Source organism: Vidua macroura, chromosome 6 (assembly GCF_024509145.1).
Source record: "Vidua macroura isolate BioBank_ID:100142 chromosome 6, ASM2450914v1, whole genome shotgun sequence".
Taxonomy (NCBI): Eukaryota; Metazoa; Chordata; class Aves; order Passeriformes; family Viduidae; genus Vidua; species Vidua macroura.
In genome coordinates, this window is record NC_071576.1 from 29791557 (window position 1) to 29804119 (window position 12563).

At 35.3% G+C, this 12563-nt stretch overlaps 1 protein-coding gene across 1 annotated transcript in view; it reads right to left on the reverse strand.

Moving 5' to 3' along the window:
* DPH6 (diphthamine biosynthesis 6) overlaps nt 1–12563 on the reverse strand; it is a 199988-nt gene that overhangs the window by 186366 nt on the left and 1059 nt on the right. The window contains exons 2-3 of the mRNA XM_053980646.1: nt 8205–8299; nt 5726–5919 (exon numbers count right to left, since the gene is read on the reverse strand). Coding sequence (XP_053836621.1) covers nt 5726–5919; nt 8205–8299 — 289 coding nt within the window. The remainder of the gene's footprint in view (nt 1–5725; nt 5920–8204; nt 8300–12563) is intronic.

Genomic DNA, 12563 nt, shown 5'->3' on the forward strand with positions numbered 1-12563 from the left:
ATTTAATCATCTAACTCAATAAGGGCAAAGGGACAATTCAAATCCTTGCAGATAAGAATTTACTCATTATAAAAGTGGAGGAATCAAGTCTATGAAAAAACACAACAAATATTTTCTCTCTCAAAAATAAAATCTTATTTTATCAAGAAGCAGAGTTATTTATTTCTTGTCAGTATAGGCAACCACTTCATACAATTTCTAAAAGTTCCCATTTAACTTGCATGTTTTAAGACAAAAAGAACTATGCTAGGAGATGTGGTCTCCAAATGTTCATTAAATCTACATGACTACTAGAGGCCCAATCAATAACTTTGATTGTTTTATCTACCACGGTTTCCCTCAACTGGGCATTGAAGATTTTTTACAATTTTTTTTTCAATACTTATGCTATAATTTCACTTGCCATACAAAAATTCTGTATTTGAACTGCTGAGTTAGATATAAAGATAATCTTATCAATATATCAAGGGCACAGTGATTTGCAATAATCACAATGTAGGCAAAAAAAAATTATGGACGAGTGATTATTTTGGAAATTCAGTATAAAGAAAAGTATCTCTTTGTATAATTTAATCTTTCCCCAAAATATTGAGAAATACAACTTTGAGGTCTTAATCCATATATCTACAGATAATTAAAATCATAACAGGAAAAGACCAGATTTTCTCCAATGAAAACATGGGAGATTAGTAGAACAGAACTCTTCTGCACACCTCTGAACTCTCTGAATCCTTTAAGTGAGAGGAGAAAGCTCCCTACTTTTTCCTTTTACCAAAAATAATTTGGTGAAGAGCATGCTGAGGACCTCAGATTACAGATTCTTCAAGTCAATCAGGATTCCACAACTAATAATTATTTGGCCTCTTTAAGACTCCAAAGAAATTCTGTGAACCTTGTTTGTATGAGTTAAGACTACACTACTAGTCTTTATCATGTACATACTACAACTGAAGGCACGTATACCATACAACTAAAAACCAAGTGATTATTCTTATATACTTTTCAGTTTCTTTTATAATATGAGTCTTGTAACAGAAGACAATGGAGCAATGCTGTGACAGAATACTATATTACATTTATTCATGTATTTTTCCTGGTAAGAGCACCTAAATCTTTGTACGAAAGTCACAGAAAGCCAGTAATCACACTGAATCTGAGAACTCATTTCACCCATTGCCCACAGCAGCTGAATTCTGGAGAAGGGTAAAAGAAAGACTATTTCCCTAGCATGGAAGACTATTAGCAATATCAAGGAACTGCAAGTTTTAGGTGCCCTATCTGAAGGCCACAAAATAACCTTATATTTCATCCATTCATCTTAAACCCTGAAGAACTGTTTCTGAAGAAATCTCAGGGAGTTTCACTGAATACTGATAGGACCTAAGTTACTTCTATTCCACCTGAATGCACACAGTTCAAGTACTTTGAGATAAAATATTTTAAGTAACATCTAAAATGGCATTGCTATTGTAATTTTAACTGTCAGACAGGAACACTTTCTGTCTTCACTAAACATCAGACTTGGACCATTTAAAAAAATCATGATCCTGTTCTTAAAAAGTAATTATTAAATACAGGAGTCACATTGTATTATTAAGCTCTTTATTTCTGTAACTAAAAAATGTTACTTATTCTTAGTGACTGACTGTTGTAAAATCATTGCTCCAAAATGCAACGATATTTTAGAAAATAAATCTCCTTTTCTTCCATTCCACCTCACTGATGAAACAGCGTCACAACCAAAGGCTATTATTATTCAAATGTTTCATACATCATATATATCCAATACTAATATTTATTTTTTCAGATGAAAATCAATAGATGATTTAATAATTAATATTGCTTCAGTCCTGAGAACCAATATATAAATTTATTTCAAGTGTACTCCATATTTTTTGAAAGCTTGAAGGTTCTAAATCCACAGAAAGGACTCTGGCAGAAATAACATGTTGAAACTGAAAATCCACTAAAAATCCATTTGCATGATTTAAAATAAACATCAGGAAATACAAAAAAAACCCCCAAAATTATCAGTTTTTAAAATACTAATTTAAGAAAAAGCAATTAAGCACGTTATCGAAAATTTGAAAAAGAAGAGCTAGAAGAAAAACATTTTTACCTAGTTCGAGAATTCTACAAATTACTTCAGCAATGGAAACTTACCAAACAAAGGCAAAGACTTATGGAGTAGATAAGGCAACAAATTTGAAAGAGGACAGAATTGTCTACAGAAAATAAAGTATCTTACATTGGTCTGTTTAGTCTGGAAGCTGCTACAACCACTGCCCTAAACAAAAGCTTAGCCATAGTTTCATGAGATACAGAAAACAATCCAACATTCAACCCATCTAATACCACTTCTGTATGTGCACGCATGAAACATCACTGTATCACTTGAACGAGACCATAATTACGTTGAAAAGGGGACAAAACAGTTAAATACTGCCTCAGTTGAAATGTCGTATGAAAGTTTCACAAAAAATGCCTTCATGCTTCAGTCTTTCCTGCCACTAGAGGAAAAGAAATATAGTTTCTCACCATATTTCAAAGACAGTGCCATTATAAAACCCCTAAAAGATAATTCAGGTAACTAAGAAAACTCTAGTGCTTACAGGCTTGGCTAGCAAAATCTCCAACACGGACAATAACAAACATGGCCAAACAAGGATATCAGTAATCCTCATTTAGTAACATTGAGAGGAGAATAAATTATTCTTTAGAGTTCAGGATTTACATGTCTCACGAAGTAAATATTCTACTATGAGGTGAAGACTGCATAGTAAGATATATTTGGACATCATATAAATACTCAGATATGTTTCACAATATGTACTGAATGCAGAATCTAAAACACGGCATTAGGCAACTAAAAATTAGATATAAATTTCCTTTATACCTATCAATCACCTGAGTTTGTGACAATAAAATTAATAGCTTTACAGTCAATGACAGTCAGTATCACTCACTGAGTCAAATGAACTAGAATAGGACTGTTGTCCTGGGTTTTGCAGAACTGTGAGGGAATATTTAACTCTTTAGAAATCTTGTTCTCATAGCACTGTTTTTAAAACCATTGTATACTTCCAAATTCATACATGTTTTTTTTTTTTTTAAGTGTTTTGTTTTAATTTTTTACTAAATAAGTACTTGCAATAGAAGCATTCTTTGCCAATGGAAAGTAAGGTACACTATGCGATTTTGATTTAGACACACCTTTCCTGTAGTCCTGGCCCCAAACCATTTGGCTGAAAAAAAGAGCTATGTTATTTGACCAGTGTTTTAAAATTACAATCACTCAAAGATGGTTTTGACAAGGCTTCCACAGAATTCATCCCCTCCCTTCAAGAGAATGCAAATTGACGTCTCTGTTTAAAACTATTAACATCTGGGGGAAAAAACTCCTAAAGCAAAATCCTCAGCGATTAAGACTTAAATAGTAAAGCTGCTAAACAGTAGTTATTAAAAAATGTGAAAAAATAAAACCAGAAAGCTTTCAAAGTTATTTCTACCACAAAGGTAAAAACTTAGTAGTCTTCTTAAAACTAAAATACCACAGTTGCTGTAGTTTATTTCTCCTCATAATTTTGCAATTATTCATCAAAATATACAAGACACTGAAATTTTTGTATCAGAATTTCGATGTTGCATACCGGATTTTGGGTTTAGGTCGGGGTTCTAATCCACATTTCATAGCTAGATTGTACAGACATCATTATACAAGATCTAATATTACGGCACTATATTGTTAATATTTATAACCTGAAGATATCATATAGTGGGCTTAATATTTCTATACAGGAAATAAATAGTCATTTAGTTCCAGACAACATGATAACATCTCTTTCAGCTATAGTTATAATTATCATGTACAAACTTCCAAAGTAGAAGTTATCAAGATTTAACACTAGCATTAATTTATGTCAGGGATCCATTCCTCCAAAGACAGCAAGAACTGCAGAGGAAGTATCATCTTAATTGCCACTAATTTGCCCATTTTTAATTAAATTTATCAGTAATTTATTGCCTTACCCAGCAGCAGAAAGCTGTTAGCATGCAGCTTTAAGAGACAGTAGATACCAGTCCTTCTAATTTCTAATACTATCGCGGTTCAAAAATAATTTAAAGCTGCTGTATCATATTTCTTTTGATTCCCGTATTGCAGGATATGCACATTCCATTTAAAACCTCTGTGAAGCACTCTATAGCATAAACATAGAATCATTTAGGTTGCAAAATGCCATTGAAATCATTGAGTCCAACCATTAACCTAACACTGCCAAGTCCACCACTAAACCATGTCTCTAGGCACTCAGTCCACACAACTTTTAAATGCCTCCAGAGACAGTAACTCAACCATTTCCCCGAGCAGCCTGTTCCAATGCTTGACACCCCTTTCAGTAAAGAAAAGTTTCCTAATATCCAACCTAAGCCTCCCCAGCGCAACTAGAGGCTGTACTGCCTACATGAACTATTCTCCTGTTCTGTAGTCTTTGGCCTATGTTATGTAGTCTACAGGCCTATGATCTTGATTTTACATTAGAAGAAGAGAATTTCCTTGCCAAAAAGTTTACAAGATGCAACATTTGACTCCAAGATCAAGATGGGTCAGGAAGTACTCTGCATTCAAACCACATTCTTAGGTCTTATCTGCAATTTGACTTTTTTTTAACTGAATACAGAATAAAGCCTGAAATATTTAGGTTCATGAATCTCAATCCTCATTTTAATGAAGGAAAGTGAGCTAGAAAATGTGCAATACCTGACAGGAAGACTACAGACACCTTTATCTGAAGTTCATTAAGTAGTCTATACCAGTTTGATCAATAAAATCACATATTTACTTTCTTTAAAATAGCAGTTATGATTTTCTGAACAGTGTATTCGTTTTAATAACTGCACACTGCAGTAATCAACACAATTAGCTAGAATGGACACAGCATGCTCACTCAAACACTGTAGAAAACCTCTAGAGTCAAGGTTTTCTATTTTTTTCAATGAGGTCTAATTTAGTATTAGTAGAAATAAAGTACTATATGAAAAATTTTGAAAAAGATCAGAGAATAAATTTTAAGTGGTTTAGAAAGTGGGCTCATTGTGTCTCTTTAATTCATTTTATAGCTAAAAAGGATTGATATATGTTATTGCAATTGTGTCATATATTAGAATATAATCACAGGGCTACCAGAATCAAAACTATCATTGTGAAACATTCTGTAATACTTGGAGAATGACATGCAACATACAAACAAGTAACAGATTCTGGTTTAGACATCATAAGTGTACTCAAATGGAAATGTCTAGACATGACTTCCCACACATTGACAAATGCACAAAACCCAAAAGATCTCTCATTACAGTAATCAAGCAATACATTATTACAGGTGCAAAATAAGCTAAATATTCTATTCATAGATGATTGTCACAATTATGTTTTTTGTTGTACATGCCAAGCTCCTGTTACAGGTGTTTTCATTAAATAGGAAAAAGGTTTTGGCTTGAAATGAGGACTAATAAGTGTGTTTTACAGTGGGGGGAAAGGAATATAGTTATGCCATACATTTACAGTGCAAGGAAGAATAAAGGAATAGAAATAAAACCTGTGAAAGTCTTCAATTTTTTTCTAATAGTTTTCCTTAAATACCTAAGTGAATCATTTACTTAAATTCATAAATGAATTAAGCAATATAATTATCCCCTACTATATAATTGCTTTCAATCAGCATACCTTAACAAGTTTCATGAGCTGGTAAAGATCTTCAACCTCATCTTCCTGGCATGCAGTATACACTCTTCCAGTATTTACACTGGTACCTTTTATAAAACCACGATAGAGTGGCAAATCCAATGCATCAGCATATAGGTCAATGGCGTGGTGTCCTACTGTCTGATACATATAGCTGTCCAATTCATCAGTCTGCCCTGCCACAATTAAGAAACAACCATATTAGCTACATTGTTGCAACAATTACACATAATCACAATACTACAAAGTACTGAGAAAATCTAAATGTTAATATTTTTCAGTTCACAAACAGATGTTTGGTGACAACACCACTATAAACATGGAAAGAAAAAAAATAGATTTCTCCACCCAACAGACGTATGGAGAGGAAGACATCTGTCACAAACATGCTGCCTATTTGCAAATTGTGGTGCCTTTCCTTCTTCCTGCTTCATCCAAAAAATCTCCTATCGATTCAATTCTGCTTCCATTCACACAGTAATTTTAATAGGAACACAGGTCAGAGGCACAAACTCAGATGTATTTCAACATACTCAGGTAAGAAATTTGTAATGTACTGCAACACTGAGAACAAGCTATAGGTTGTCAAAATTTACGAAAACTTAACTATTAAAATTGTTATAATGGTCATCACAAAGGAGACTATCTCTGCTTAGGTAGAATAAAAGTAGATCACTATAATGTTTTGACTCTGTTTAATAAGCAAAAAGCTTATTTCCTTAACCATGAGAAAAAAATTAACCAAATTTTCTTACAAGCAGTTTGTAGCCAGCAGATAAGGAAAAAGCAGCTAAAAATGCAGGTATCACAAATGAGAATTACATCACAAACTATACAATAAATCATTTACACGTAATTTTTTTCAGATAATATTTCTAATAGATTGATAAAGTAATAAATCATTATTGGTGAAACCTCCACTTTATTGCAAACTAACACAATTCACTATTTTAATGCTTATTTGTAACTCTGGTACTTCTCTGAATTTACATAGAGACATTTCAGAGACATATACAGCATTTCTGCTTTATACCTGTGTAGCACATCTTGCAAAGAAGAAGGTCTGTAACTGACCAAGATAACTAATTTGTGATGTAAGAATTAGGTCAGTCACCTTTGATGCCACACAACAGATATGGTTCTGTGCAAAACAGACAAATCCAAACCCCTAATCACAATTAACCAACCTAGATCAGAAGAGTAGATTTAAAGGAAATTTCAGTGATTTCAACATACATGAACATGACAAGCTCTTTAAGTGATATTCTGCTTGGCATACACAGTTTCTTTATTAATTGAGACTCTCCAGGCAACAGTGGTACAAGATAAAATAAAAAGAATGGCATAGAATCTACTATTGCCTGAAGCACCTCAATTAACTTTCTATAAAATTTCCAACTACATACTTAAAGAGAGCATTTTATGATTTTAATGACAATATTCTACATTTCTGATGAGGATAAATTAGTTTGAAGACAACATATTTCAACAAGATTAGAGATTATTATGTCCTAGCTACCCAGAAAATAAATTTTTCCTATACTTTCCTAGCATTTGCCAGTTCTGCCTGTGACTCATTTGCGATGGCAGTTCCCTTTTTCCTTCCCTTTCTGTGTACCCTCCTACTATAAAATTACCAAAGACCATACTTAACTGCTTAACATATGTTGAACAGTGAAACTAGTTAACATACTTTATACTTTAGCGTTCTCCCCTACCAACTGGAAACAACTCACGTGCTTTTCCAGTCTCACTTCAATTTGTGCTTCAGTCCAATATACAAATACTTAGTTCACCCTCTCACCTCACACTGACTACCTGAGTTTCTCCCATCCTTTTTCATAGAAATAAAGTGGAGCCCATGAGGAACTGATCAAAAAATCATTCCAGCCTAAAAGGAATGAAAAAAGCAGGAAAAATACATGCATCAAGGTCAATTCCAACCCACATCAGGTCCTCAATGCAGTTCACAGATGTTGAGTTAGAATCATAGAGAAAGACACACAAAGATAAAAATGGATGAGCAGCAGCACAATGGCACATTTTTGGCAGCTGGAATGGTTTACAGCATTTAGTTTAGCACCAGTTTAGAGCACTTCTAGAAGTACAGTGCTAGTTTTGGTTGATGACATCATATATCAGCTTTTAGTATTTGTGCTACTGACCTCACACAACCCTTTGTTTACCACCAGGATATCAATATTCTCATTTTCAAATTGTGTAAGCCTTTTTTTATTTGATGTTCTCTTCTTGTGGGCTTTTTTTCCCTTTAAGGTAAAATACATTTAATACATCTTCATAGCATTTTCTTTTTTATACCTCTTTCAAGTTTCTATATTGGCCTTCAATATGCAAAACCAGAAAAAAACATATATAGGAACTTAATTCCGACGTGGTTGTGATTCTGTTGTTTCTAATCTATTTTTAAAAAAAATTCCTGTAAGAAATGTGGCTTTCATACCTGTATCTTCAGCAGGTCTTAAATTGGCTAGAGCAACAATCTGATGCCCAGCAGCAACACACTGCATCATATTGTAACAACTGTCCTTCCCACCACTGTAAAGAAAAGAAAATAGTGGCAATTAAAAGTATAGATAAAAGTTTTAGCCCCTTATAATTTTTAACTAGCTGTTCAAAAATAAGTATTATCAGAGCTGTTTATAAAGTTTTGAAATATGAAAATCTGTAGAATAGTAACAGTAGAAAAAGAATTATTTCACCATACATTTACTACCTATGTATAGTGCCTAAATACAGTAACCATGAAGCACATAAAGAGTTTTGTATTTTACTATTAATCTGAGAGGTTACATGAAGAAGAGCCACTGACACTGGAATGTCTTCAAAGACTGTCTTTTATTCCAGAGATGAAATACTCTGTACTCATGACTAGTTAATTTGGATCAAAACCCCAAAATCTGCTCCAGCAAGTTGCCAGAATTAGTAATCCTTTTAAATTAGGTCTGTCATGCAGAGGTGACGCCTAGGGACACATTTTAGTGGTGGACTTGGCACTGTTAGGTTAATGGCTGGACTCAATACCTTAGAGGTCTTCTCCAACTTCATTGATCCTATGTCAGGAATAACATTTCTCCTTCATGGGATATGTTGCCTAAACCTTCAACATTTTGAACATACTGGCCATTCTCAAAAACTTTAATTATTACAGTAGTTTCAGTTGACACCACATAGAACATACGAATTTTTACTGCATTTCACTGCAAATAAAAATTAATAATGCTAGTAAAAAAATATAAAAGCAACATAACCATACTCTTGTTTGAGGCCAACACAGAGAATACAATTTATTTTGACATTAGCTCAAGATCTACAGGAACCTTTTCTGCTATCAATGAGGAAAGAATCCTGCTCTCTTGATGTAACTGAAAAATTATCTCTATGGATTTTAAACAATAGAAAAAGAAACATCACAATCTACAATAAAAGTGCTCTAGAATACACACTGCTTAAAAGATCCATGTTCAGACTCATGGCCTTCGAAGTACAAATGCAGGTGGAGATTCTATGCAGCTTCTTTAAATGCCAAGGCACAAAAACCATGGCAGGAACTGCAACAGAGATCTATACAAGCTCTGTAAAACTGCATTTTGTTTTAGAATCACTGAGACATGCACAGGAGAACACAGAGTACAAGCAGTCCTCCCTATGATAGACCGTTGTGTTCCTTGTGGTCACACTATTACTATTTCTACCTGAAAGGGAGTTGGAGCAAGGTGTTTTCTGGCCTCATCACCCAGAAAACAAGTGAAGAACAACAGGAAATGGCCTCAAGCTGCACCATGGGAAGTTCAAGTTGGACATCAGGAAGAATTTCTTCATGGGAAGGGTTGTCAAGCATTTAAATGGGCTGCCCAGGGAGGTAGTGCAGTTACCACCCCTGGTGATGTTCAAGAAATGACTGGACATGGCACGTGGTGCTCTGGTCTAATTGACAGGTGGTGATCAGTCAAATGTTGAACTTGACAATCTTGGAGGTCTTTTCCAAACAAAATGATTCTGTGATTTTGAAACAAACTTCTTCAGAATTTCCAGCTTTAAGCTCTCCCTCTATGTAAGAGCTTGAAAATGCCCTAGAGGAATGTAACCCTTTAGCTATTCCCCTCAATCTCTGCTTTTATCCATGCAAAAATTCTGTATGCCGTCTTTAATTTGTTGTGTAATTCAAACCTGAAGTATCAATAGTGTAAAACGTGGCATCCTTTTGTACTTAACACATTTTCATAAAGCAGTTGCTTCTGTTTCAGTGCTAAAAAGTAAATATAAATATGATTGATTTCTACTTTGAGGGTCCATCTCTACTTAACATTCTTTTAATGCATACCAGCAACTTCCTTCTAACCTATATACAGATGCAAAAAAAAAAAAAAATTCAAAATCATACATTCATTAATTTTGGACACTGTTCTTGATAGCTTCATAATTTGAACTTCCAGGCTTAATAGTAATGAGACAAAGACTCTTTTCTTTCTGAATGACTTGATGCTAAAAAAATAAAAGTCTCCCACTAGTTCTGATTTCAGCTACAAACAGCACTTCAGAAAAATAATTGTATGACAACAGACAATTTGTTGCATCCCGGAGTTTGGGTTTAGATTAGGGTTTTTAATTTATGTTAAAATAAGCCAAGTTCTGTAATCCCGCGTTTCCCCCGCGTTGTTCCCCCCCGCGGTTTCTGCCCCCATGTTGCCTGTTGCCGGCTCTTACCCCTGTGCCGCTCCTGTAACCACCCTGCCGTCCGGCCCCGGGAAACCCCGTGCTGGCCACATGATCCCGCTCAGCCCGCGGCTCGGTGCCCGCCCCTGCGGGGTTCTCTGGTTGGTCGCGGTTGCTGGCGTCACCGCCACGGCAGCCACCCCTATTGGCCGGCAGGCCGTGGATCCTCTCGCCCCGCCCCTCCATAAAGCCCTATCCCGCCGGCACCCAGGCGCCATTTTCTCCCATGCGAGTGCCGGGAGCGGTCGCGTCTTTCCATCGAACCGCGCCACGTGACCAATAAACCGTTCCTGCCAAGCACGGAGTAAATGGACAAATTCCTTCCTCTTTGCCGGGTCCCTAGCGCACGGTAACAGAGGCTGGCCAGCCCACGCACCCGAGACACGGAGCCGTGTCCGGGAACCCGCGGCAGCAAACCCCGGCAGCACGTGGAAACTACGCCACAGCCGGGCTCCCAAGAGTCACGTGCAGCCGGGGAGAGCAAAAACCCATGCCGCAATTGCCTATGCTGTTTACAGCATTTTAATATTTTTTTTTAATTGAAATCAAAAATTAAAATGTCACTGGAATAAATCTATTCATCCTTTCAATTAATTTATGTGTGTATATATATACATACATATATATATACATATAAAGACATTTTAAGATGCATATTGATATCCATATTGCTTACATTAGCCCACTAGTTAGTAGGTGGAAATCTGTGCTCACTGAATCACATGGTACTGTGCTGTTATTTATTCTCTGTATTATGTACCATAGTCCTAAAAACTACCAGTACCAAGAAACAAACAAAATGGTGCCCACCTACAAGCCTTCCAAACTAAAGGTAAAACAGAATATGGTTAAGACCAATGAAACCAGACAGCCCATGCCCATGGGAGGAAGGTGAACTCAGAACAGTCCACAGAAAGGAGATGAAGACAAGTACTGAGATAGTCTGGGGACCCCTCTCAATTCCCAGCATAGAAAAAAAAATCACAAGGCTCTTTTGTAGAAAGCTCAAAAGTGAGGCCAACCAGGTTTCTGCAAGTATGTTAACAGGCAGGCTTATAAACAAAATACCAGAAGAAAAAAATACTTGGGTAACCGTGAAGATATGAACCTATAAAAGACTTCTGAGCAAAATTCCTTTCTATAGACAAGTATAATCACTTACAGTTAAGAAAATTCTAGAAGAATTTTAAAGAGTTGAAAAACACCATATTTCAGGTTGAAGACTGGCTTTTAAATGTCTATTATTTAGCACAAAACAAAATGCAGGGTTTACCCTATAAATACCCCCTTAAAACAAGACTATCAACTTTTAGTGTGGCCAACATTCTACAAGGAAAAAAAAAAAAAAACAGGTTAAAGTAGTTTCATACATAATCCTGACCTTTGCAAAAGTAAGAAGCACTTTTCAAATACTTTTTTCCCCCCTCTGATCTTTGGCTAGCTCTATTACAAAGACTTCAGACACTTTGATGTCTCTTTAAAACTCTTCTTAAAACTATTACTGAAACTAAATCCATCCTTGTAAAATAGACCATTAAAATAGCAATTGTGTTAGAAACCTGTTTATAGGATTTTATTCCATCCTGCCTTTTAACACATTCCTCTGCTTTGAGAATATCAAAGTAAATAATCCTGAAAGACAAAGTCTTATCTATAAAATAAAAAAAAAAAAATGAAGCTGATTTTCCCTACACCATATTTGAGCAAATCTAGAAAAACAGACAACATTTCCTGTATTTTCTCCTCTGCATGAGGTTTGGAATGATTTGCAGTTGTTGTGGCCAAACCGCAGTTTCAACCAGATTTGGTATTAGACATTCCCTGAAAGAATTTAATACATTAAATGTTTTGGCTTAATTAATAGCTACTGCACCCAAAAATAAAAATACACAGCTCACATCTACACAATTCTTTTCCACTTAGAGGTTTCCTAGCTTGGTCTTTTTTAATTAACTATTGTTTCTTCAAGAAAAACACATTTGAAAATGTTAGTTTCAAAAAAAAAAAATTACAAGAACTGCAGAAACTAACAAAGAAACATAAAAAAACATGGGACGGCGTTGGGGGGGGGGGGGGAAAAGATAGC